Raw genomic sequence first — 27,961 nt, 5'->3', positions numbered from 1 at the left:
GAAGTTGGAGGCTTAACCGACTGAGCCACCCAGGCGCCCCTGTAGACTCTTTTTAAAGTGTATGTAGGGGCGCCTGGGTGGCTCAGTCGGTTAAGCGTCCGGCTTCAACTCAGGTCAAGATCTCACGGTTCGTGGGTTCGAGCCCCGCATCGGGCTTTGTGCTGACAGCTAGCTCAGAGCCTGGAGCCTGCTTCAGATTCTGTGTCTCCCTCTCTCTCTGACCCTCCCCTGCTCGCGCTGTCTCTGTCTCTCAAAAATAAAATAAAAACCATAAAAAAAAATTTAAAGTGTATGTATAATTCAGTGGCTCTTTGTATACTCACAAGACTGTGCAGCCGTCATCACCATCTAATTTCAGAACGTTTTCACCACCCCCAAAAGAAGCTCTGTAGCCGTCCTGCCCGTCACCCCTGGGTAACTGCTGATCTACTTTCTCTTTGGATTTATTGGACATTTCATATGAATGGAGCCATATATTCTGTGACCTTTTGTGATTGACTTTTTTTACTTAATGTGATGATTTCAGCAGTCATTCCTCCGTACGTACATCCAAGCTTGCATCAGTATTTCACTCCTTTGTGCAGCTGAATACTATTCCATTGGATCGATGAAGTGCCACGATTTATATAACCATTCATCAGTTGATAGACATATTGGTTGTTTAAACGTTATTATCAATTTTGGCTGTTATGCTGCTATGAACATTCATGTGCAAGTGTTTGTGTAGATGTATGTGTTCAGTTCTTTTAGGTACATACTTAGGAGTAGAATTGCTGGGTCATATGGTAATTCTCTGTTTAACTTTTTGAGAAACTGCCAAACTGTTCTATAACATCAGTACCATTTTACGTTCCCACCATGATGCACAAGGATTCCTGTTTCTGCACATCCTCACCAATATTTGTCGTTTTCCATTGTTAGTATATGTGCCAAAGCAAGCACGCATTTTCTGTTTTTAAAATTATCACTATCCTGGTGGGCGTGAAGTGGTATCTCATGGTATTGGATTTGTATTTCCTAGTGACTAATGATATGGAACATCTTATGGCTTGCTGGCCATTTGTGTATCTTCAGAGAAATACCTATCTAAGTCCTTTGCCAATATTTTAATTAGGTTATTTGTCTTTTGTTCAATTGTAAGTGTTCTTAATATATTCTAGCTATTAGATTCTTATCAGATACATACTTAGTAAATTTTCTCCCGTTCTGTAAGCAATGAGCAGTTTTTTTTGGTTGGATTGTTTAGTTGCTCTTTCCCCTCTCAACTTTTACAAATTATATTTATTGTGTGAATATTGAAAAGATGATTTTTAATTAAGTACTTACATATGTACAGAGAAAAAATCTAGCTGGAAGTATTCTAAAAAGCAATGATCATTATTCATGTTAATAGTCAGGTAATTTGTAATAAAAAAAGTTGGAGGCTATTGAACTACAAAGGTGGTATTAAAATTACTTGAGCCCAGTGGCGCCTGGGTGACTCAGTTGGTTAAGCGTATGACCTCATCTCAGGTCATGATCTCATGGCTCATGAGCTCGAGGCCCGTGTCAGTCTCTGCATTGGCAGTGCAGAGCCTGCTTGGGATATTCTCTCTCCTCCTCCTCCTCCTCCGCCTCCTCCTCCTCCTCCTCCCCTGCTCCTGCTCTGTCTCTCAAAATAAATCAACTTCAAAAATTTTTTTAAATTAAAAAGGGAAATATTAATTATATAATTTTTTTCTCCTCAGAATCTAAAAATAAAATATCTCTTTGTGAGACATTACAAATCAGCACCCATCTAGATGAAGAAACTGGAGAAAAGACACCTATCACACTTAACATTGAGCCTGAGTCTTTCAACCTTGGATATGGTCCCGTGGAAGGATCACATATACAAAGAGCAAGTGATATCCAGGAACATTTTCCCTACCAGGTCAATGGCCCTGGTAATGAGAAAAGACAGAGTAAGTTGCCAGGGAGAAGAAAGCAGCAGCGGAGAACATTCACTTCACAGGCGAGAGAATCTTTCTTTGACATGGATTCACTCCTACTCTCTGGAAGAAGACTAAAGGAACAGGAAGAAATCAATAGAGAAAATCCTCGGACACCTGTAACTGGAAGAATTTGCCTTTCAAGTTCTATGGCTGACATTCTGGATTCTCCAGCACCAGTGGCAGAAGCTAATATAAGGGGTATATTAACTCCACCAACTACCAAACCACAAAGCGTCGTCGATCCACTCATAAGAGGAAATAATTTCCCCACGGTGCCTATGCTTGCTTCATTTACACCGTCAAATAACAGTAGCAGTCAGCACCTAGAACATAAGTCTCCTGAAGGTGACTGTGAACTCATTACTCACAGTTTAAAAAACATTAGCTCTGCTTCACCTGTAAACCGAGAGGCACAAGACCAAAAAATGACTGTCTCTACAGGTAACCTGGAGTTGAATAAAGCTGTAAGTGCAAGTGGCCAGCTGCCTAGAAGTCCTGACTTAGAGGCAAATAATTTATGCTCTGTAAATGAATTCACTTACAATCACTTACCAGCAAATGGAATCCAAAATTTGGAAGGACAGAATCACACAGAGGAGTGTTTAAAATCTCCCCATGATGATAGAAATGAAAGTCCTCAGGAAAATGTGGTTGTAAGTCAATCTAAGAGTCTTAGCCCAGAAGTAATCTCTTCTGCTTCTGCAGAAAATCAGACACATTCTTGCACAGTGCTTGAAGGCCTTCCATTTCCTGCAGAATATTATGTTAGAACAACACGACGCATGTCAAGTTACCAGAGAAAAGTAGCCCTGGAAGCTGTAATTCAGAATCATTTGGGTGTCAGAAAGAAAGGGTATAAAAATAAAAGTAAGGAGGCAAGTAAACATTTAAACCTTCCCAGTGAAGAAACTGACCAGAATGGAATTAGGACATTTGACACGTGCACAAGACAACCAAGTTCAGGAAGTTCTCAGAAGCATCCCTCTTTAACTGAAGTCAACTCTCCCACTAAGCCCCCTAAAGATAGCCTTTCCAGGAAGGCAGTTACTCAGCCATCTGGTAGGAGACAAGAAAGAAAAACAAAGTCAATATGCCCCCCTGTATTAGATCACCGTGAACTCCATTTGCCAACTTTTGGCACATCGGGTTTTAATAGATCCAAGGAAGAAGTTTCCTTGAACAAAGAACAGAATGGGAAGACAATGATTCATGGTAAGAAAAGAATTAAAGGTAAATCAAAGTGTCTTTGTTGATGATGATGATGATGATGATCATGGTGTAGTAGTCAACACTTAATTGTGTGCCTGGTATTTTCTAAATGTTGTGCAAATGCTAACTCTTTGCATCATCACAGTAGTGAGGTAGAGTCTGTTTTTACCCTCACTTTACAGAAGAGGAAACTTAAGACACAAGGAGATTAAGGTGATTTTAATTCATGAAAGTGACTTTAATTCATTAAAATTACAAAGTTGGGATTCAAACCTGTCTCTATGATGTCAGAATTCACTAATGTGGTTGAAAAGTTGACACTGAAAAGGAAAATACATGAGATTTTTACCTAAAATTAGTATATATTCAGGTACAACACAAGTCTTTCTCCATAGAGGGAAGTTTTATAACCTACAGAGGAAGTGTTTTTTGAAGCAAAATGAAATGTATGTCCAAGTAGGAGTTCTCTGACAAACTTTCTTAGGAATGACTGAGTAATAAAATGCAATATATCCAAGCAACTCTTTTGGGTAAAATAACATAGCCTCTTGTGAGATCTGTGGGATACAAAATATTGGAGGACAACAAGTGACATAATTTAAACTTTTTTATTTATTTATTCAGGAATTACTGTATATGATAAACTGAGCTTAATTAAATAATTCACTTTGGTTCTGTACAGACATCAGCAACTTTCTGTAAAGGGCCAAATAACATTTGTCTTTGTGTCCTGTCACAGCTAATCAAGTATAGTGGCAACGTAGCTACAGACAGTATATAAATGTGTTCCAATAAAACTGTATTTACAAAGACAGGCAGCTGACTGCTCTATACCATTGGACACAGGCTTTGGTCTATGAACTATAATGAATTAATTAATTTGTTTTTAATTAATTAAAAACCTGTAATCACTATGACTTTATAGTCCTCTTTAAGCCAACGAGAATACAAAGCAATCAGAAAGTAGGGCATTCTAGTAATAATCTAGAAACATCTTTTTGTGGTCTTTGAAATATTCTGCTATGATTTTAGTAACCTGCTGCTACATTAAAAATTTTTTTCTTGGGGCCCCTGGGTGGTTCAGTTGGTTAAGCATCGACTTTAGCTCAGGTCATGATCTCATGGTTCATGGGATCAAACCCTGCATTAGGCTTTGTATTCTGTGCTCCACGCTGACAGCTCAGAGCTTGGAACCTGCTTCGGATTCTGGGTCTCCCTCTCTCTCTGCCCCTCCCCCACATGTTCTCTCCCTATCTCTCTGTCTCTCTCTCTGTCTCTCAAAAGTAAAAACTAAACATTAAAAAAATTTATTTCTTGAGGTCGTCTTGAGGTTCATTTGATTTAAAATGAGCCATTTTAAATCAAATGAACAGTGCACTGGGATTTAGTACATTCATAGTGTTGTGCCACCATGTCCCCTGCCTAGTTCTAAAACATGTTCATCACTCCAGAAGGATACCTCATGCCCATTAAGCAGTTGCTATTTCCTTTCTGCTCTAGTGCCTGGCAACCAGCAATCTGTATTCTCTATGAGCTTACTTGTTTTGGATATTTGATATTAAATGAATTATATACTATGTGACTTTTTGTGTCTGGCTGCTTTCACTTAGCTGATTTTTGAGGTTCATCTATGTCACAGCATATATCTATACTTTGTCCTTTTTTATGGCTGAATAATATTCTGCTGTAGGTATTTGTCACCGTTTATTCATTTATTAGTTGGCAGAGACCGCTTTCCCCATCTTAGGCACTACTCCAGCCTTTGGCTCCAAAACATACTCTAAAAAAGTGTCTGCAGAGGTGTTTGGGCCAACTGGTTCTACATTTTGAATGGTATAGAATTCCAGCTGTTTGAAGTATAGTAAATTACTGTGGTGCCTGGGCGGCTCAGTTGGTTAAGCATCTGACTTTGGCTCGGGTCATGATCTCGCAGTTTCTGGGTTCAAGCCTCACATCAGGCTCTGTGCTGACAACTCAGAGCCTGGAGCCTGCGTCGGATTCTGTCTCTCCTTTCTCTGCCCCTCTCCTCGCATTCTGTCTCTTTCTCAAAAATAGGTAAATGTTAAAAAAAAAAAAAAAAAGTAATTACTCTGCTTGAAAGGAGGACTTCAGTTTCCTTCAGTGAGAAGGGCCAGCATTTTGTAGACTGCTTTGGTAGCCTGTTGGAATCATAGTTTTAGAGCAGAAAGGACTTTAGAGATTCTTAGTCCAGTTCCCTTTAGAGAGACAGGGGAAAATGAAGTGAATTGACTTGCCCAGGGTCATGGGAGATCAGTGGCAGAGCAGCGACTAGACCCTGGTCTTCTTTCTCCCAGCGAATGCCATTAGCACCATAGTGTTTTTGATGCTACAGATGGAAAGCTGTTAGTTAACCGACCTGTGGCTGACTTTTGAAGTGCTCCCAGGTTTCAGAGTCACAGAGGGAGGAGTAATGAACGTTTTGCACTGTCGAGTTGAGACGTTCACTCTTGGTTAGGTATTAGATATTTGTTGTTACCACTGTCCCTTTCTGTTTTAGGGAAGAAAGATGATCGTCGAAAAGAGGATTCCCTTTCTTCCAGAAATAATGCTTATTTGGCTTTGGATTCTGCTGAGTTCATGGCTTCGTTTCCTAAGAATGAGATGCTAAGTTTAAAGCAACTGTCCTCCTTTCTCAAAACCACAGACTTTCAGTTACCTGATGAAGACTTTGGACCTCTTAAGCTTGAGAAAATGAAGTACCGCTCAGAGAAGCCAATGGAACCTTTTGTATCAAAAATGTATGGGGATAAGCTCCTTAAGGAGGAAAACTGTGTTGTTTTGGAAGAAATGACACCTAAACAAATTGATACTGAAATGGAGGACTTGGAAGAGGAAATTCTTGTTCTCCCAGGAAAAGCACAACCCAAAACACCAAACCCAACAAGCCAGCCTCAGAAGAAGGGCCTTTCTTCATCCATATTACTTTACACCCCTTTAAATACAGCCACCCCCGAGGATAATGACAGACTAACAGCAGATGTGTGTTTACCCGCTTTCCCCCTCCTGGGCACCACCCCAGCTTTCGGCTCCCAAGCACACTGTGAAAGAGTGTCTGTAGAGGTGGTTGAACCAATTTGCTCTGCACCCCGACTTCCTCACTTGAAAGACAGTGATCAGAAGCAAGGTAACGACTGGGCCAGCCCATCAAAGTCAGATGGCAGCCTGGTTGTGTCAGGCAGGGAAGAACGGCCTTCCTGTGCCAGGGATTCCGGTCCCCAAGCAAAACTCCTTCCCACTGAGTCCGTCACTTTTGAAGAAAATCAGCTGTGTGGAAATATACACGTGGAGTCATGGACACAGTGCACTGAGCAGGTACAGTCTTCTTCCCTGGTGAGGTTTTTCTATGATGGAATGAAAGATCTTAGTGAATATGGGCAGCATGACTTTCTCAACGTCGGCTCCTCAGTGTTTAGGAATAGTTATATGTGCTTCTTTGTTAGGATTTCACTGTAACCATTAAATTCAGTTGGGGGAAATTAAGGTTAATTTAAAAATGTGTTAAAAAAATTTTTTTTAATGTTTTATTTATTTTTGATACAGACAGAGACAGAGCACGAGAGGGGGAGGGGCAGAGAGAGAAGGAGACACAGAACCGGAAGCAGGCTTCAGGCTCTGAGCTAGCTGTCAGCACAGAGCCTGACGCGGGGCTCGAACCCACAGATGTGAGATCTGACCTGAGTCGAAGTCGGAGGCTTAACCGACTGAGCCACCCAGGCGCCCCAAAAAATGTGTTTTTTAAATGTGGGGGATCCCATCCCTTTTGTCATCAAGGAAGCATTTGCATATGGCACTTTGCTGCTGTTAGAGAAAATAACACCTATTGAGTAGATGTTATGATGAAGGAGCAATGCAGACGGACGTCATCTGTAAAGCACAGAGTAATGGTGTGACTTTTATTTCCACAGACTGAAGTAGCAGACCTTCCTGCTTGTAATGGCTTACTCCCAGGCCACCTACAATTGGTTTCAAAGTTAAAGGTCAGAAGACTGTTTCCTTTTGGTGTGTCTTGTGTCTTACATGTAAAAAATTTAACGAATTCATAGGAAAATTGGGATGAATTTGATCTGTATCTTCTCATTCTTAATTTAGCACTGTTAAACAAACTTAGTGAAACAGATTCAGAAAAACCTTTAAACTCTGTTTTTCACAATATTTATCTGTATTCATATTTTGAGATTTCCAGAAGTTTGTATGTCAAGCCATTGCCAAGAACAACTTAAGCTACGTCAACTCAGCTTTGTATCTAAATTTAAATCAGGCATTTTGACCAAGAAAAAGTCATTCATGATCCTCCTTTCCAAATGGTGTAATGTTTCTAGAAGGATCACTTATGATTTATGAGAAATTAATGGTGGTTCCAGATTATAATGAATGGGTAATCTTTTATACACTACATGGGGTGTGTGTGTGTGTGTGTGTAGTTCTGAGAAATGTAAATTACTATCTTCTGTTAATGATATTTTAGTAAATCTGGAGAAGTGGTTTGGACCTGAGTCCTAGTTAACTCTTTGTATGTGGTACTTGAAGTAGCATGGCTCTCTCGATCTTAGGAATCTGGACATTTGGGGCTGGGTAATTCTTTGTTGCAGGGACAGCCCTCCGCATCGTAGGACATTTAGTGGCACCCCTGCCCCTATCTGTAGAGCCAGTAGCACCCTGTCCCCAGCTGTAACCAAAAATGTCTGCAGGCATGGCTAGACACACCCCAGGGAACGGTTACAAAATTGCTCCCAACTGAGAACAACTGGTGTAAAAGAAAGAGGTTCAAATCCACATAAACTTTCTGCCAACTACTGGCTCTATGTGACCTTGAGCAAGTTGTTTACCCTCTGAGCCCCAGATTCCTTTGGTATAAAAAAGATACATAGTAATAGTCATTTCAAAGTTAATTCTTGAATCAACTTCAATAACTTAGTTTCTTAAAGAATCAACCATTTCATTTGTATTTCCTAATTTGTAGGGAAAAATTCTAATTCCTAATTCAAAATTCAAATTTCCAATTTGTGATTTTTTTTTTTTGTCTGTGTATATTGAGTAAACCTCTCTCCCCATTCCCCATTTTCTAAAGTACTTTTCTTTTGGCATCAAACTTAAGAGATTTTTCCATTCTGTTGGTCTTCCAAAATAAATGCTTTTAGTCTCATTGATTGCTAATTAGGAGTTTTGTTTTCTTTTCATTTATTTCTGTTTTATCTTTAGTAATTTTTCTCTTTTTCATTGTGCTTACTTTCATGTTGCTTTACTAACTTTTTGAGCTGTTTTCTTACTTTATTTTTATTTTTCTTTTCTGATAAATGCCTTTATGATTTTTAAATTTCTTTTGGAAATATCACTTTGCCGTGCTCTGTGTGTTTGGATACGCAATGCTCTCTTTACTTATGTGGAAATACAGTTGACCCTTGAACAACATGGGTTTGAACTGCACAGATCTTTTCTCAGTAAACAAAACAGAATTGTAGATGTATATTCTTTTCCTTATGATTTTTTTTCTTTCTTTTTTTTTGTTTTGTTTATTTATTTTGAGGGAGAGAGAAAAAGCACAGGTTGGGGAGGGGCAGAGAGAGAGGAAGAGAGAGAGAATCCCAAGCAGGCTGTACACTGCCAGCACAGAGCCTGATGTGAGGCTCAAACTGGTGAGATCGTGGCCTAAGCTGAACTCAAGAGTCAGATGTCCAACCGACTGAGCCATCCAGGCGCCCATCTTCTTTATGATTTTCTTAATAACACCTTCTTTTCTCTGTACTTTATTATTATATATAGTATATGATACACATAACATACAAATATGTGTTGATCGATTGTTTCTGTTATCAGTATTGCTTCCTGTCAATAGTAGGCTATTATGTAGTTAAGTTTTTGGAAACTCAAAAGTTATATGCAGATTTTTGACTGTGGGAAATTGGTACCCCTAACCCCCACATTGTTTCAGTTTTATTCCCTCTTCAACCTGTGGGTGTTTCATCAGGATGTTTCATTTCCAAATGGGCAAGTTCTTATGAGCCGTGTTTTGTGATTAAATCTGAATCTGTTCCATTCTGGAGCTATACATTTTTAGATCTATCATGATATAAGTGTGTGCGGGCTATTTTTTTAGTTACATAAGACTCACAAAGTTCTTTCTTTCTTTATAAGATATTATTCTTTTTGGTAAATTTTTTAAATGTTTACTTTGGAGAGAGGGAGAGAGAGAGACAGCGCAAGCAAGAGAGGGGCAGAGAGAGAGGGAGACACGCAATCTGAAGCAGGCTCCTGGCTCTGAGCTGTCAGTACAGAGCCTGATGTGGGGCTTGAACTCAGGAGCCATGAGCTCGTGACCTGAGCCAAAGTCAGATGCTTAACCAACTGAGCCACCCATGTGTACCCTAAGATTTTACTTTAAAAAAAATTTTTTTAACATTTATTTATTTTTGAGAGACAGAGCATGAGCAGGGGAGGGGCAGAGAGAGGGGGACACACAGAATCTGAAGCAGGCTCCAGGCTCTGAGCTGTCAGCACAGAGCCCAACGCGGGGCTCGAACCCACGAACTGTGAGATCCTGACCTGAACCGAAGTCGGACACTCAACCGACTGAGCCCCCCAGGCGCTCCTAAGATTTTATTTTTAAGTAATCTCTTCACCCAATTCGGGGCTTAGACTCACAACCCCAAGATCAAGAGTCACTTGCTCCAGCAACTAAGCCAACTCTGACCTATATAAAACTTTAATGACATTTACTTGGTATTTCATTTAATCCTTGGAACCCAGTACTTTTCATATTTATTCTTTTCATAAATCAGACCCCAAGTATCCCTTTAACGTGACTGTTGTTGCTGTTTACTTCAGAATCCTTCCGGTTCCTGTTCTGTGGATGTGAGTGCCATGTGGTGGGAAATAGCTGGGCTCAAAGAGCCATGTATCATCACTGCCTGTGAGTACGTAGTTTATCTCTGGAAACCTCTCGATACTTGGCAGTGGGAAAGACTTTATTCCTGGCACTTCACTGAGGTAAGTCAGAATCTTAGAGCTGGGAGAGGTCTTTGCAATTATTGACGTGGTAATATAGATGGGCAGCTTACCAAGAGTGGGACCTACAACCATGTAAGACAGAACAGAGGGATCAGTAATTTTTTCCAACATTTCATTAGGCAGATTGTCAAACATAGAGAAAAGTTGTACAGTGAGCACCCATATGCCCACCATCTGGACTCTGTAGTTAACATTGTGCTCTGGTTTGCTTTCTCGCTTGTTTTTCAGGAAATGGATTTTTATACTAGACATGTTGGAGCTTAGAATTTTATGTCTTTTCTAACTTCTAAGCTTGCTGATACTTGTACTCCTTACCCCTCACCAAAACATTGTTCTTGCTTCCTTTCTTGTTTTTTAATCTTTTTTTTTTTTTTTTTTTTTTTTGAGAGAGAGAGAGAGAGAGTTTGAGAGCAGGGGAAGAACAGAGGGAAACTGAGAATCTGAAGCAGGCTCCAGGCTCTGAACTTTTAGCACAGAGCCTGATGTGTGGCTTAAACCTCTGGACCATAAGATCATGACCTGAGCCAAAGTTGGATGCTTAATTAACTGAGCCACCCAGTCGCCCCTCTTGCTTCCTTAATGTATTTTCTTCTAGTCTTGTCCACCTTCATATATATCTTACATGCATGCAGTCCAGGTGTGCTTAAAATTTTTAAATCTGCCTTTTCTCATTTACATAAACATTTTCCTTGTTTCAACTTTTTTTTTTAATTTTAATTTAAAAAATTTTTTAATGTTTATTTTTTTTTAATATTTTTTATTTCTTTTTGAGAGACAGAGAGAGACAGTGCGAGCAGGGGAGGGGCAAAGAGAAAGGGAGATACAGAATCCAAAGCAGGCTTCAAGCTCTGAGCTAACTGTCAGCACAGAGCCCAACGCAGGGCTCGAATCCACGAACCGTGAGATCATGACCTGAGCCGTAGCCGACGCTTAACTGACTGAGACACCCAGGTGCCCCTTTAATGTTTATTTTTGAGAGAGAGAGACAGAGTACAGGTTGGGGGCACCAGAGGAGACAGAGTCTGAAGCAGGCTCCAACCCCGGGCTGTTAGCACAGAACTGGAGGCAGGGCTCGAACCCACAAACCATGAGATCATGACCTGAGACACCCAGGCACCACTCTACATATTCTTCATACTTTGAGTTTTATGTATTTCTTCACTTTTGTTGAAGTAGAACTGACAAAATTATAATATATTTAAAGTGTATAATGTGATAATTTGCTATACATAGAAGGACTCCCACAACAATCAAGTTCATTAAATGCATCAGCTCACATAGTTTTTGTTTGTTTTTGGTGAGAACACTTACGATCTACTCTTAGCAAATGTCATTCTTGCTCTCTGGTATATCCACAGCTTTTAGCATCGTGCTTTGCATAGTGGTGGTCAAAATATTTATTTATGTAAATAAACTTACTTTGAATGACTGCATGATGTTCCCTTTGTCCACTTGTGCCAGAATTTATTTAATTTTTCCTTTATTGTTAGAAGTATAGATTGCATTAAGTAAGTGCTGCTGTGCACATGGTTTCGCATATGACTTACTTGGATTTATAAAAAGTGTGTGTTTCCTGAACTTCTCACATTTGTTCAGTGTTCAAAACTATCCTGATACGGTGGGAATAGAAGGGGATTTGATGGCTTTTGGAAAATTTAGATTAATTAAAAATGAAACACAGGCTCTGCTGACAGCTCAGCGCCTGGAGTCTGCTTCAGATTCTGTGTCTTCCTCTCTCTCTCCCCCTCTCCTGCTTGCACTCCGTCTCTGTCTCTTTCTCTCTCTCAAAAATAAAATGAAACATAAAAAAAAGGGGTGTGTGTGTGTGTGTGTCCTGGGTGGCTCAGTCGGTTAAGCATCTGACTCAGGTCATGATCTCAGGGTTTGTGAGTCCGAGCCCCAAGTCAGGCTCTGTTCTACTCGGAGCCTGGAGCCTGCTTCACTCTGTGTTTCAGTCTCCCTCCCTCTCTCTCTCTCTCTCTCTCTTTCTCTCTCTCTCTCTCCTTCTCCTGCTTGCACTCTGTCTCTGTCTTTCTCAAAAATAAATAAATTTTTTAAAAATGTTTTTTAAAATTGTAAACTACATTGTTTAAAAGAATGAAATAACCAAATACAATTTTTTGCTGGTTTTGTTTTGTTTTGTCTAGGTTCCAGTGTTACAGATAGTTCCAGTGCCCGATGTTTGTAACTTTGTGTGTGTGGCTTTGGGAAATTTGGAAATCAGGGAAATCAGGTATGTCACTCTCAAGGAGTAATTTTCTTTCCTTTTATTTTTGTCTTTGTCAGCCTGTTTTGAGTACAAGTTGTAACCTGGGCTTGAATCTTTCAAATCTAGATCTAACAGGTATTTGTTTAAAAAAAAAAAAAAAAAAACAAAACCTAGCAATAGAATGATATCCTTGACTGAAGTTTCCATTTAAAATTAGACCTTAGGAGGGGCATCTCCTCCTAATGAGTCCTAGGGACTCATTTGGGTAAGTGTTTGTCTGACCTGATCTTGTCACAGGTCATGATCTCGTGGTTTGTGGGTTTGAGCCTTGCATTGGGCTCTGCGCTGTGAGCTCAGAGCCTGTTTGGGATTTTCCATCTCTCTGCCCTTCCGTCATGTGCCCTCAAAATAAATATTAAAAAAATAAATAAAATTGGACCTTAGTCCTTTCATTTAAAAAAAATTTTTTTTAATTTTTATTTCTTTTTGAAAGACAGAGACAGAGCATGAGCAGGAAAGGAGCAGAGAGAGAGGGAGACACAGAATCTGATGCAGGCTTCAGGCTCCACACTGTCAGCATGAGAGAACCCACAAATTGTTGAGATCATGACCTGAGCCAAAGTTGGATGCTGACAGTCCACTTCGACTGAGCCACCTAGGTGCCCCATTAGTCCTTTCATATTAAAGGCTAACTCTTAGGGTGCCTGGGTGACTCCATCAGTTAAGCCTCCCACTCTTGATTTCAGCTCAGGTCATGATCTCACGATTTGTGGGTTCGAGTCCTGCATTGGGTTGATGGTATGGTTGGAGCCTGCTTGGGGTTCTTGGTCTCCCTCTTTCTCTGCCCCTTCACCATATGCATACATACTCTCTTTCTCAAAAATAAATGAAAAAATATTTTTAACATTTATTTTTTGAGAGACAGAGACAGAGTGTGAGCAGGGGAGGGGGAGAGAGCAAGGGAGTCACAGATTCCAAAGCAGGCTCCAGGCTCTGAGCCATCAGCACAGAGCCCGACATGGGGCTCAAACTCACAGACTATGAGATCATGACCTGAGCCGAACTCGGATGCTTAACCAACTGAGCCACCCAGGCACCCCCTCAAAAATAAATGTTTAAAAGAAAAAAAAAAGGCTTACTCTTAACTTCTCCAATTTTCTTTTATACATGGTTTAGGTCATTACTTTGTTCCTCTGATGGTGGATGTGAAAAGCAAGTGCTACTGAGTTCTGGGAATATAAAAGCTGTGCTTGGCCTGACTGAGAGGAGGCTAGTCAGTAGCAGCGGGACCCTTGGCGACCAACAAGTAGAAATCATGACATTTGCAGAAGATGGAGGGTAAGATCGTTGGTCTTCATTATTGAAGAATGCTTTTATCATGAGCTTTCAGAGAAAGTTGGATCGCTAGCCTTTTGTTTTTCTGGGCTGCAGGTGTTGTAAGCAGGGTCTGCCTCAACATGAGGCTGTTTCATGGATGCGGTTTAGAGAGAAAGGAGCTGGATGTAGCAGGGAGCAAGCTAGTGGAGTTTCTGGAAAGGCTCAGCAAACATAAGTTTGTTCTTTCTTCAGTCTTTGAAATCTCTGTTTGCCCCTCAAATATCACAAGTGCCTCCAGACCCTCGACCCTTTTCTTGGTCTACACTTGGTTTCCAATCCTACAATTACTGTTTAGATGCTGACTACATACAAATGTGTATTTCTAGCTCTGAACCGTTTCTTAGCCTCTAGACTGCATGCCTATTTATTAGACATCTTGTGGGTATTTCAGATTCAACATATTGACAATGGAATTCATAGCATTCTCTGTGTTATGCTTTATTGTGATTATTTACCTGTGCTTTATAATAACAGAGGTCATGGACCTTCTTGTCTTATTATTCACGATCTGTAGTAATCTCGGCAAGAGACAAATAATTGCATGCTTAAATTAGCGAAGTGTTAATGGATATAGGAAGAAGCAGACAGTTATGAGAAAGAGGAGACTAAAATCATTAGGGCTTGGTGATTGAGTAGGTAGAGAGGAAGGAGACAGGATAACATCCACATTTCTACATTTGTCACCTAGTTAGGCAGTGGCACGATTCACTGAGATGGGAATGCAGAAAGGAACACAAGGTTTAAAGAGAGAGCTGGCAAGTTTTTTGTTTTGTTTTGTCTTTTTGAGACAGAAAGAGAGCACATATGTCCAGGGCAGGGGCAGAGCGAGAGGAAGAGAGAGAATCTTAGGCAGGCCCCATGCCCAGCGCTGAGCCCCATGCAGGGTTCGATCCCATGACCATGAGATCATGTCCAGTTGGACAGGATGCGTTACTGGGTTGCTTAGGCACCCAGGCCCCCCTGGCAAGTTTAATTTTGGATCCAATGAATTTGAGGTGCTTGCAAATATATCCAGGTAGATAATATGAAAGTAGTATATCTTTATTGTAGAAAGTTTTGAATACATGCTTTCTAGTTGAGATTTTTTTCTGAGATTAGTGTGTATTATGCACAGTTCAGTAATATGTAGACGGGCTGCTTAGAAACTGCTTTGGTACTAAGTGCCAATTTTAATTTTAAATGCAGAAGAAAAGAAAAACAGTTGTTGATGTCCCCTGAAGAGACTGTCCTAACTTTTGCTGAGGTGCAAGGGATGCAGGAGGCTCTGCTTGGTGCCACTGTACTGAACAACATCGTCATTTGGTAAGCTTTCTCTCAAGGGCCTCCGTTTCTTCTCTTATAGGATGATATACCTCTAATTTCACAGGGTTGTTAAGATTAGATAAGAGACTTTGTAAGTATGATTGTGTTTTGGTTTTTGTTTTTTTACTGTCAGATAACATAACACTTGTCTCAACAAGAACATTATATTAATTCAGACGTTCTGAAAAAGATGAGTCCAAGTAGACTATTTTAAAGTAAATGAAATTTTACCATTGTCAAAAATGTACAGTTGTTTCTGCTTGTGGTTAATGGCTTTTATCAGAGAAACTCTCTTACCTCAAATAACTGTAAACTGTGGACAAAGTATAAACAACTACTTGAAGGCACTGGGGAATGAGGAACAGAAGAAAGATACTGAAGAGTGTTCAACAGGAAATATCAGTGGACAAGTTTCCTGTTCCTTTGACTTTTAGCCAGAGGGCAAGCCCTAGTCTGCACACAGGGGGGCTGATAGCCTGATAGAAAACCTTCTGTCCTTGTGGCTTAAAGAACCAAAGGACCGAGTTCAGGATGACCACAGCAGCTAGAACGTGAAGAAGGAGTGAAATCCCCATAAAGAGAGAGCCGAAAAATGAGCCTCAAATTCTGGCTGTAATCTTTACCCAGTAATCTGGTTGGCCTTTAAACTACACATGCACAGGGCAGCCTTGAAGCAGCCCGGGTAAGGCAGAAAGAACTGAATTGGGTTTTCAGCATTTGGAATTTTAGGTGAACCAGGTTAACTGTTGACTTGGGGAAAATATATATATATATTGTTTAGAGAAATCTAACAGTATCCAGAGTTTATGTGATGTGTCGTTCATACTGTCTACAATACAATCCAAAATTATAAAATATGTGTGATTAGAGGAACCAGATTAACAAATTTGTGATAGGGAAACCAGAGTCAAGGAGTCCTCCGCCACTTCTCTTTCCGGATCTGGGAGACCCTTACCCAGCCAAAGGTACTTTCAAAGTTAATTTGTATTAAGAGAATAAGTTAATTTTTTCCCCCCTCAGAGGCCCTGTCCTTTAACTGGTTCCTTAGGGCCAGGATGGGTCTTGGTAAGAGGAAATTGTGATATTAGTGTCACCTCTTCTGTCCTGTCCAACCATATCTCTCTAGGTATAAACCAGGAAAGTGTGGTCCTTGAGAGAATCTTTGTCCCCTCCCCACCAGGGAGCCTCTGAAATATGACCATGTTCTAATCTTCCAGGAGACCCTGTTTTCAGATGGCCCCATTGTCGAGAGCAGCAGGTTTCCACTTCTGGCACTCTGCTCAATGTTTGTGCTTGGAAGTCTAATTTGGGGACAATATTCCTTAAAGTTGTCTTTTCTATTCTTTCTGATCTTTCGATAGTCTGGACCTTCATTATTTGGTTCCTGGACTATTAATATAATCTAGTAATGGGTCCCCTTGGCATCAGTCAATATCCTACCTCCAGGTCTTCTTTTATACTCTTACTGTATTAACATTCTTTCTCCCAGCCCTACCCTCTCCCTCCCACCCCATGTTTTGCTTTTCTTCAGCTTCCATTTCTCCAGCGCCTTGGTACAAAAATTTCTCTCCTGCTAGTCCATACTCCTCAGCTCCCTGTTTTCTTCCCATCTTTCAGTTCTCCCCTTTTTCTAATAATTTTTTTTTAGCATTTTGTACATAATGGATCACAACAGAGTTTGAGGTTGAGGAGGGACCTTTATACTTAGCTTCTGAGTGTAAGTTCTAAGTTTAAGAGGTATCTTCAGTCCCATAGTTGCTTTAAGCTCTCTTGTCATACCCCAGACTTCATTGACATTTCCCTCTCTGAATTCATAGTGCCTTTTTAAGTATTGCTCTTAATTTTTTTTAAGTTTATTTACTTATTTTTGAGAGAATACTCTGGTTTTTCTTCAGATTGTATAAATCTTTCGCCTTACTTATTTTTGAGAGCGAGAGAAAACATGAGTGGAGGAAGGGGTAGAGAGAGAGAGTCCCAAACAGGCTCCATGCTGTCAGTACAGAGCCTGGTGCGGAGCTTGAACTCACGAAGTGTGAGACCATCACCTGAGCTGAAACCCATGAGATGGACATTTAACCGACTGAGCTATCCAGGAGCCCCAATATTGCCTTTGTTTTTAACTTAGCATATGCTACTTTGTTCTATGGAAGCCCTTGAAGATAAGTACATACCTCTTTATTCTCAGGGTCTGCCTTAACCCCTTGTGTAGGGTACTTATTCACATTGTCTTTCAAAAGCTCTCATTTACCTTTTGGGCTTTTTATGTACTTTCATACTAATACATAGTATTTGGTCACCTTTCCTGTTTAACTCTTGATGTGTTATATGTCTAAAGTGATTCATGTTATACTCAAAGTTCAAGTGGCCCTTTTTAAAACTTGCTGAAAAGTTTGAACATTTAATCTTGGTTAAGCTATATATATATTTTTTTTAATGTTTATTTATTTTTGAGACAAAGAGTGTGAGTTAGGGAGGGGCAGAGAGAGAGAGAGAAAGGGAGACACAGAATCTGAAGCAGGCTCCAGGTTCCAAGCTGTCAGCACAGAGCCCAACGTGGGGCTAGAACTTATAATCCACAAGATCATGACCTGAGCCGAAGTCAAATGCTTAATCGACTAAGCCACCCAAGCGCCCCTCTTGGTTAAGCTGTACTAACCAAGCTGCCATCTTTCAATCATTAATGGATATTTGAGTCTCTACTTATATACTGTTTTCTGTGAGAGATGTGGATATGAATCCTGGTTCCAAAGCTTCTAAAATCTATTCAGTAAATAAGATTGCTTTACAACTCAACTTACAATTCAAAGCGTACAATTCCAGTACAATTCCTTTACGATTCAGACAGGGTTACAGTGATAGAAATTTGGACAGAGTGCTTTGGAAAAAGCAGTCACTAAATACAGAGCCTTTACTAACCTCTGTAGGGTATAAATCCATGGGTGTCCTGGTGAGGAAAACCTTGCATACGTACGTGAGCATTTAGATTTCCTTCTTTAGTTTTTATGCACACAACTTGGTCCATACAAGGTTCAGAAATACTTGTTGAATGAATACATTACACCCTGTTACAGTACACATTAAATTAAAAATGAGGCATACGGACAGGAATGAGGGGAAGTGGAGGAGAAGAGACTCCTGTGGGTTGGTGTAGGTAGGAAGAAGTGAGAGAGTCTCTAAGCTGAGCTCCTGCCTCCAACCAGTGGCCATTAAGAGTGGAAGGACATTCATTGGTCAGTAACAGGGATGGGAATTGGTCCAGGAATGGAGAGGGCATTGGGAGGATAGCTTGAGCAAAGGTGCAGAGCCAGGAATATGCAGGTAGGGAGCAGTCATGTGGGATCGCAGCACAGGATTCATGAGGATTATAGATACCACAAAAAAGATTGTGGACTCTATCTTGTGGCTAAGGGGAAGTCAACTGAGGGTTTTCATCAGTAGAGTCCCATGATAGAGCAGTTATCAATGTCACAAATGCTCAGTAACACTAAGGAGTGGTTCCCAACAGGCTGTTTCTTCTTTCTTTATTTTTTTATGTTTATTTATTTTTGAGACAGAGCACAAGCAGGCGAGGGGCACAGAGAGAAGGAGGCACAGAATCCAAAGCAGCCTCCAGGCTCTGAGCTGTCATCATAGAGCCTGATGTGGGGCTCGAACTCAAGAACTGTGAGATCATGACCTGAGCCAAAGTCAGACTTAACTTAACCGACTGAGCCACTCAGGTGCCCCGGACTGTTTTTTCTTTATATTCACCCTCTTCTCTCTTCCTTTTTCCATTTCTTACCCTACCTCAGTCTTCTGATCTTTCTTTATTACCTTGGTCTAGCTTTAGTATAAACATATTCATAGAAACAGAATTCTAAATCTATTTTAAGTGTTTTCTCCCATCTGAACAAATTCGGTTTCCTGACCATTGTCTTCCAAGGAATATTTAGGCATAATAAGAAATGTGACAAAATCATAATGCTGGAGTCATACCATGTGCCTAATTTCAATACCCAGTCAAATGAGATAAAGGAAAACTTTTCTCATGCAGTCTGGAGAGATTTATTCCTAGTGATGTAGCAGATTCCGTCTCAGCGGAACTGCCAAGTTAAACTACTGGCAATGTCAACCTCTAGTTCCTGTCTGTAGCTCAGTCTGTAACTAAATAAAAGTAACTACACAAATGTAACTGAAAAAAAAAGTAAGGGACTGTGTCCCTTAGTTTCTCCCTTGGTCACCTCCTGAAGGATACTGTGATAAATAACAGACTACAATGTGAAAATCAGTTTGCTGGAAGAATGTTATCAGCTTATTTATTTTTGGTATCTAAGGAATTTAAAAACTGGTCAGCTCCTGAAAAAGATGCACATTGGTGATTCCTACCAAGCTTCAGTCTGTCACAAAGCCTATTCTGAAATGGTAAGTAGCGATCTGTTGGGACCACTTTGTGTCTGCTTTGTGTGTGGCTACTAGTCTCACTGAGTAAGAGCAATAACTTAGTAAGAAGTAATTGACAGATGCTCTCTATTGCATATCTTTTTCAAAATTGGATACAGTGTTCTTTCTTGAAATACATGGATGAAAATAAGTATTGGTATAATGTGACGGCTTGCTAAATTTTGTGGCTATATGACCTAAGAGCAAACATTTATTTCTAGCTGTGAGTTTGTGCTAAGAAATACCATGCCTGTTGGCTCTCAACCGCATTGCCATAAATGATTTATGATGTGAACGCGTACCCTTAGAGAGGATGTTTAAATGGTCCTAGGTATGTTTTTCCCTTAGGCCTTAGTGTTCTCACATAGAAGCAAACACAGCTTCTCAGCCACAGTGTTCATAGACTTGGCTTACAGTCTTGTTTGGACATCTGAACAGGCTGCAGGCAGCTGTCCGGGAGTCAGAGGTGACTCCTAAGTACCCACCGTCGAGCTGCAAGCAGAGGCGGTAGCAAGTGGCTTCGTGCTTGTACGGAGACTGAGTTTCCCAGCCTCAGTCGAAACCCCATGCACATCAGTACCACAGGCTTGGAATACACGGGATGTACCTTTCCTTGCCTGGCGGGGTCTGTGGAATTGAACTTAGAATATGTGTGATCTTATATAATCTGTCACATTATCTTGAGGCTACCTTTTTACATCCGTAAAATGAGAGGGTTGAATTCATCTATGAAATTATTACATTTACCTACTAGACACTGAAGTAACTTTGTATCTTTGTTATTACAACACTAATACCTATTTGATACTAAAACTTTGAAACAGAAATGTATAAGATAGTAGATAAAACTCCTTGAAGCCAACCTCTGGAAATAAGTTAATAGTTTAGTGCAGGAATCTGCAGTTTTCATGCAGAAAAGATCGGATGGTAAATATCTTCATGTCTGCAGGCCACATGGACTCTTTTAAGTGCTCTCTGCTCTACGCTGTAGCACAGAGTCGGCCTCAGATAAAATGAAAATGCATGGGTGTGGCCATGTTCCACGTAAAACTTTCTGGATGTTAAAACCTTCCGGAACTTGAATTTCCTGTGATTTTTCATATATCACAAAATATTTTTCCTCTGTCTTTTTTTCAACCATTTCAAAATGCAGGAACCATTCTTAGCTTGTGGGTCATACAGAAATAAGCAGTGAGCCAGATTTGGCCTGTGGGCCATAGTTTGCCAACCCCAAGTTAAGTGTATGACACATAACCTTTTCTTTCTTTTTTTTATTTGAATTTTAAAAATGTTTATTTATTTTTGAGAGAGTGTGAATGGGGGGAGGGGCAGACAGAGAGGGAGACACAGAATCCGAAGCAGGTTCCAGGCTCCAAGCTGTCAGCACAGCATTGGACACAGGGCTTGAACTCATGAACTACAAGATCATAAGCTGAGCCGAAGTTGGGTGCTTAACTGACTGAGCCATCCAGATGCCCCAGACCTTTTCTTGACTCAGTTTTCTAATTATAAAAGTAATTCATTTTCATTATAAAAATTTAGTCATTCTAGAAAATGTATAAAATAGAAATGAATGTTACTAATCCTAAGATGGTTCATAATTATATGCATATAATTATTTATATATATATATATAAAACATACACATATACAACTGTAAATGTGTTTGTGTGTGTGTGTGTGTGTGTGTGTGTATGTGTGATGTATATATCTCCACACAGAATAATGTTATTAGATCATATAATTTTAAAGCTGGGAGAGGTCTAACACATTTTCCCATGGAAAGAACCATAGGTGATGGTGTCTTTTTTTTTTTTTTTTCTTTTTTTTTTGATCACTCTGAATCTCTAAGTTTAAGTAGGCAATGCTGACTGGCCTAAATATCAAGTCATCACTTACAAGATTATTTTTATGGGAAAATGTGTTCTGAATTTTCAAAAACCAACTTACAGTGAATATCTGTAGTTTGAGGACTCCATCCACATGTTTATATGCCCTCTTTCCCTCTAATGGTGTTTTCCCAAATGGATGGCATGAGATGTTAGTAGTGTCTGAGGTGGAGGAAATTGATCAGTGGGCTATGTTCCTGAGCCATGTCCTAGAGAAGCCGGAAGGCCAGCTCAGTGATAATCTCAACAGTTTCTGCCTGGAGGGGGGAAAAACTGAGCCAGTGATTAAATCCTGGATACTTGAGACTCTTGATTTCTTGTAAGTCTTTGGTTTGGTCTCTGCCAACCCTTTTTACCCCTAGCATACTCTTGCTGATTTATTTGGTTATTCATTTCTCTCTTAAATTAGGGGCTCCTGTTTGTCGTTCTGAGCCATCCTTGTGCCAAAGAGAGCGAGCCGTTGGGAAGCCCCGTGTTTCAGCTGATGGCGATTAACCCTAAGACGTCCCTGAGTGTGGGTGTGATGCTCTACTGTCTTCCTCAAGGGCAGGCTGGAAGGCAAGTGTGCTGCTGTTCCCTAAGTGTGACATCTTGGAAGGCACCTGTGCAAATACAAAAACCAGATGTTCTTGTGTCACTTAGATGAATGGTAAACATGAAACACTGTAGACCATGGTAAGAATGTTAAGAAGTAGGAAGAAGTGTAAAGTTTAGAAAATCTGAGTCAAACCCCCGATTCCCTGCATTCTGATCCCCACCATTATGGGCTTGGATAGGTATTTTATGTGTAGTCAAACCCTATTTTTTCTCATAACAAAAACATTTCAAATGCAAATTAAATAATATTCTCTACGAAAATGTCCTTTCCATAAAGCCTAAATTAAGAAAGTTTTAAGTATTACTTTTGGAAGGCATATTTTACTTTGAAATTTGGTAAGTCTGCATCATGCAAGCAGTTGATATTTCTCTATTGACTGATGAGAAGATGTTTATCAGTGATACAGTTACCAGCATCCAGGTGTCACATGAGCTCTCTAGTGCTCTGAAGCAGTGCTGGTGTTGTTAGGCCCACCCAGCCACACCCGGAAGTGTCATTGCTAGAGCTTTCCCTTATTAATGTTTGAAATTCACCACAGAGACTGAAAACAGATCTAGCAAATCAAGATCACAAAGTCTAGCTTGAACAGTTTATAAGGATAAGGCACCTTGGTAGGTACAATGTATGTTTCTGTGGATCTTGTGCAGAGCTTGCAGCATCGGTGTTCTGAAAGATGGTCTCTCTCCCTCTGTACTTAGCCAGCTGTGGCATTTCTGCAAGCGTTCTTAGCTCACCAAGAACCTCAGGACTGACCTCTGCAGTGCTTGTTTATGTATAGAACTAGTTTCTTTGGATTTGAAGAGAGAACTGTAGTCACTGGCCTAGAAATTTAGGATAAAGAGAATTATTCAATCAAACATTTCCTTCATCACTCTTCAAATCCATTTGATTAGCAAACCTTGATACCTGTCTCATGCCAGTTCTGTAGAAGGCACTACTGTTTCTAATCTCTTGAAAATAGGAGACCACTAGAGACTAATGTTCAATACACAAAATGCCGTGAGGCTTGCCGTGTTTGGGAGCACAAAGGATGGAGGTACCTTAGCTGACAGGGTTAGGGAGAGACTGTCAAGGAGGACTTTGTGGAGTTTCAAAAGATGTGTTAGGAGTCAGCCAAAGTTGGGTGGGAGCCCAGGATAAAAAAAATACCATTCAGTTCACCCAGAGCATTCCCTGAGGGTTGACTCTTCGAGGTGCCGATGATACGGCAGTGAGGAATAACAACTAATTTATATTAGCCATTAAAGTGTATTAAGTACCTTTCTGAACTTTTTATATCCCCTCATTCATATTCCTGTTTTACTGTGATGAAGTGAATAAGCTGCCCAGGGCCACACAGCTCTTACTTTGTTAGAATTCAAACCCAGTCCTCTGACTGCAGCGCCTCCGTCTCTAAAAGACACCCAGATTCCTGCTTTACGATGTGTTCATCTTGGTAGGAGAGCTAGCCACAAGTGTGCAAACAGGATCCTCTCACAAGCGAAAAGTGCTATGAAAATACAACTGATAGCGTGATAGGGAGCAGCGGACACGCGTGCACTACACTAGACCGGAGATTAGAGACGACCTTTCTACAGAGGCGACATGCCCGCATGATGGCAGAATCCCAGCCATGCCAAGTTAGTGCATGAGGAGGGAGTAGCACGGGCTGAGACACTGAGGTGGACTGAGTGTGGCCAACCTGAAGCATGGAAGGCAGGCTCCTGGGAGCTGGGGCGCAGGGGGTGCGGGATGCGTCAGGCACAGCCAGGGCCCAGACATGCAACTGTGTCCAGAACGACAGCCCACCAGCCAGCAGCGCTAGGATTTCAAAGACAGGCATCACATTTCCAGGTATTTTTGTTCTTGTTGCTTCGGGGAACAGGACTTTGGCTTAACTCAGAAAATTATGTTGATGTGTGATTTGAATGGTTTCTTCTCTGCTTGCTGTTAGGTTCCTGGAAGGTGACGTGAAAGATCATTTTGCAGCGGCAGTATTGACTTCCGGAACAATTGCCATCTGGGACTTACTTCTGGGTCATTGTACTGCCCTCCTCCCGCCTGTCTCTGACCAACAGTGGTCTTTTGTTAAATGGTCAGGGACACATTCTCATTTGTTGGCCGGACAAAAAGATGGCAATATATTTGTATACAGCTACTAATAAGATGAAAACACAGAGCTCTGGGTTTTTTGACCACTTAGTACTTTTTAGAGTTGTAACTGTAAAGAATATCTGAATGACATTTAAAATAATTACTTGGATTCCATCCAAACACTTTTTTTTTTAAATTCTGAATGTAAGTGGCACTACTGATCTTGAATGTTCATTTATACTTTGGGAGAAGGGATTTAAGGTTGGTTTTTGTAATTCCTCACATCTGCACATTTGCTTTTAAAGGTGTACATAAAGCTTCAGTCTTAATAAATATTTATTTTGGTACCTTCTGCTTGGCCTGTTATTTTTTTCCTTTCCTTTTAAGATCATTTTCAGAAAAACTATTTTGTAACTAGAATATTTAGTCAGTGATGCTTGCGTAACAAGTACATTTCAGGGGTGACTGGGTAGCTCAGTCGTTTAAGTGTCCGGCTTGTGGTTTCGGCTCAGATCATGATCTCACAGTCGTGAAATCGAGTCCCATGCGGGGCTTTGCACTGGGCCTACGGACTGCTTAAGATTCTCTCCTTCTCTGGGACATCTGGGTGGCTCAGTCGGTTAAGCATCTGATTCTTGATTTCAGCTCAGTTCATGGGTTTGAGCTCCGCAACAGCCTCTGCATTGGTAGCTCAGAGCCTGCTTGAGATTCTCTCCCCCCTTTTCTCTGTCCCTTTCCCGCTCATGCTCTCTCTCTGTCTCTCAAAGTAAATAAGCCTTATTAAAAACAAAAAAATTCTCTTTCTCTGCAAAGTCCAGTTAACTTCGTATACCAACATGCAATATACTTCTCATGCTATTTGTAGTGCTTTTACTTTTACATACCTACCAAAGATAACAGAAAGCCTATTAAAACATGCTAATCTAGAAATGCCATTGTTCTTTTACATTCTTTTCATGAATTCTTGATTCCCAGTGCCTCTAGTATCACTAGAGTCATTTTGAATGTTTTTTTAAAGTTTTTATGTATTTATTTTGAGAGACAAAGAGAGCGAAGGAGGGAGAGAGAGAATCCCAACCATGAAGCCCCTTGCAGGGCTCGAACTCAAACCATGAGATCATGACCTGAGTTAATCAACACTGAGGGGGGAAGGGGGAAAGAGGAAGGAGGCTGATGGATATGGAGGAGGGCACTTACAGGGAAGAGCACTGGACGTTATATGGAAACCAACTTGACAAACTATAAATTAAAAAAAAAAAAAGTTGAACATTTACCTGAGCCACCCAGGCGCCCCTAGAGTCACCTTGAATCAACACAGTAGTATGTCCTGAGTCCCTCATCTTCACCTTTGCCTTTGTGACTTTGAGAGACAGAGATGTTTACAGTTCCAGTCTGGTGGTATCATTGGAAATTTTGTCCCATGAGTTAGGTATTTATTTGCTCAACATTCTCACTGGAAGTATATATTCATGATCTATATAACTTACTTGTACTACTTTTTTAATGTTGATTTATTTTTGAGAGAGAGAGTGCGAGGGGCGCCTGGGTGGCTCAGTTGGTTAAGCGTCCAGCTTCGGCTCAGGTCATGATCTCACGGTTTGTGGGGTCAAGCCCTGCGTTGGGCTTTGTGCTGACAGCTCAGAGCCTGGAGCCTGCTTCAGATCCTGTATCTCCTCTCTTTCTGACCCTCCCCTGCTCGCACTGTCTCTGTCTCTCAAAAATAAATTAAAAAAGGTTTTTTTTAGTTAAAAAAAAAAAGTGTGAGCAGGGACAGGGCAGAGAGGGAAATACAGAATCTGAAGTAGGCTTCAGGCTCTGAGCTATCCGCACAGAGCCTGATGTGGGGCTTGAACTAATGAACCACGAGCTCATGACCTGAGCTGAAGTGGAACATTTACCCAACTGAGCCACCCAGACCCAGGCCCCAATTACTTATCTTTTAGAGATACCTTTTTATGGTGTGTACTAGAGTGGTTTTTGCTAACTTCATGATTTTCCTTTGATACATTTGCATAAAAGATTTAACTTTCTTATGCTCATTCTTTTCCCACTATCTCTAGCGTAAATGAGATACTTTTATTTCCTAGCACATAGAGATAATAAAGGGCTTTTCACAGATTTAATTTACTCAAGGATCCTGAGAAACATACTATCTACAAGATTTAAGAGTCCAGAAAACCGTAGAGTCAGCAGTAATTCCAGTTCAGTAACGGTTGAACAAACACTGAGCACATACTTGACGTAGTAGGGATGAAGAGGATTGCTGTGAGGCCCCCGCCCTGCAGACATACACGGGCTGATGAGGGGAACTGTGACACTAAACAGTACATTAAAGACTGTGCCTTAGACTTAGAGGGTCTGTTCAGAGTGCTCAAAGGGTGGGCAGTGAGCACAGCACGGAAATGCTCCATGGGGGATGACAAATTAGCAGGGTAAGTAGGTCAGAGCAGAAGCAAGGCTATTCCAGACAGACGGGACAGTGTGCATGAACTCCAAACAACTCATTATGGCAGGAGTATTGGTCATGCAGTGGGGAATGGAGTGAGGAAGCTAGAGAGGTGGCCAGGGAGCTTGTGACGCATGTTGGCAAACCTGGATTTCGCTCTGCAGGTGTACAGACTGTTGAAGGGTTTGACCAGGGAGTGATAAGGCCCCACTCTAGCAACGGAGGACAAGGGTCGGGGCGTGAAGGTGGCCTGACCTGGGGCGGGGGCCCTGGGAATGAAAGACCTGGACTGAAGAGAGATTTAGGAGGGAAAAGAAAGGAGCAGTGTTAAGTGAACGCATTAGATGAGGAGAGGAAGGAATCTTAGAATTTTGGCTTAGCGGGTAATGGTGTCAGCCGTTGAAACAGAACACATGAGGGGAAGATGATAGCTCGTTCCACTGATTCTAGATCATCTGGTAATAGGCAGTTGAATATAGGACTGGGAAGCTCAGAAAAGAGACCAGGGCTGGATGCAGGTAGGAATGAAAACTTCTGGAGTGCATCCATTCTGAAAAACGGGGGATTTTGGAGGCACCTGGGTGGCTCAGTCAGTTAAACATCTGACTCTTGATTTTGATTCAAGTCATGATCTCACGGTTTGTGAGTTTGAGCCCCAAGTTGGACTCTGCTTGGGATTCTCTCTCTACCTTTCCCCTACTAATGTGTACTCTCTCTCAAAATAAATAAAATAGGGGCACCTGGATGGCTCAGTCGGCTAGGCGTCTGATTTCAGCTCAGGTTATGATCTCATGGCTCATGAGTTTGAGTCCCACGTGAGGCTCTGTGCTGACAGCTAGGAGTCTGGAGCCTGCTTCAGGTTCTTTGTCTCCCCCCACCTCTCTCTGCCCTTCCTCCGCTTGCACTCTGTCTCTCTCTCCCAAAATAAAATGTTAAAAAAATTTTTTTAAATAAAAGCTGAAAGTGTAGATTATTTTTTTTTTCAAAAAGCTTTTAACTAGGAAGAAAGGAGGAGTGGAATGTTAGGTGTATATAAGAGGTCAGCAGAAGAGGCCCCTGGCCTTGTTTTTAGAGTAGGAGAAACTTTGGCATGTTTATGGGCTTAAGGGCAGGAGCCAGGAGAAAGCAGGAGGTTGAAGGCACAGGGAAGAAGAGAAGTGGCGGTCAGGACAGGTCCCAGGGAACAGGAGAGGATGAGACAATAGTGTAAATGGGCTGGAAGGAAGGAGGGACAACTGGAGGGTTGGGGGTGATGGATGGAGGAAGCTTACAGAGTTGATGCTTATACATCCTTTGAGGAGGTGCTATTGGAAGGCACCAGTGCCGTCGCTGAAATCTTCCCAGCTGCTGAGGATTTGACCCCAATCTTAATATTCAGCCTTTTGCCCTGCAAACCATGGAGGCTGACATTTTCTCTTTCAGTGTTTGCTGAAGGAAAAA

At 41.0% G+C, this 27,961-nt stretch overlaps 1 protein-coding gene across 1 annotated transcript in view; it reads left to right on the top strand.

Moving 5' to 3' along the window:
- PALB2 (partner and localizer of BRCA2) overlaps window positions 1-24,427 on the top strand; it is a 27,669-nt gene extending 3,242 nt beyond the window's left edge. The window contains exons 4-13 of the mRNA XM_029948154.1: window positions 1,728-3,185; window positions 5,701-6,515; window positions 7,109-7,180; window positions 10,026-10,187; window positions 12,356-12,441; window positions 13,594-13,755; window positions 14,980-15,096; window positions 19,410-19,497; window positions 21,814-21,962; window positions 23,936-24,427. Coding sequence (XP_029804014.1) covers window positions 1,728-3,185; window positions 5,701-6,515; window positions 7,109-7,180; window positions 10,026-10,187; window positions 12,356-12,441; window positions 13,594-13,755; window positions 14,980-15,096; window positions 19,410-19,497; window positions 21,814-21,962; window positions 23,936-24,143 — 3,317 coding nt within the window. The 3' untranslated portion in view covers window positions 24,144-24,427. The remainder of the gene's footprint in view (window positions 1-1,727; window positions 3,186-5,700; window positions 6,516-7,108; window positions 7,181-10,025; window positions 10,188-12,355; window positions 12,442-13,593; window positions 13,756-14,979; window positions 15,097-19,409; window positions 19,498-21,813; window positions 21,963-23,935) is intronic.
- Window positions 24,428-27,961: the final 3,534 nt, after the last annotated feature.

This window comes from Suricata suricatta, chromosome 8, assembly GCF_006229205.1.
Source record: "Suricata suricatta isolate VVHF042 chromosome 8, meerkat_22Aug2017_6uvM2_HiC, whole genome shotgun sequence".
Taxonomy (NCBI): Eukaryota; Metazoa; Chordata; class Mammalia; order Carnivora; family Herpestidae; genus Suricata; species Suricata suricatta.
This window is presented reverse-complemented; position numbering and strand designations above follow the sequence as displayed.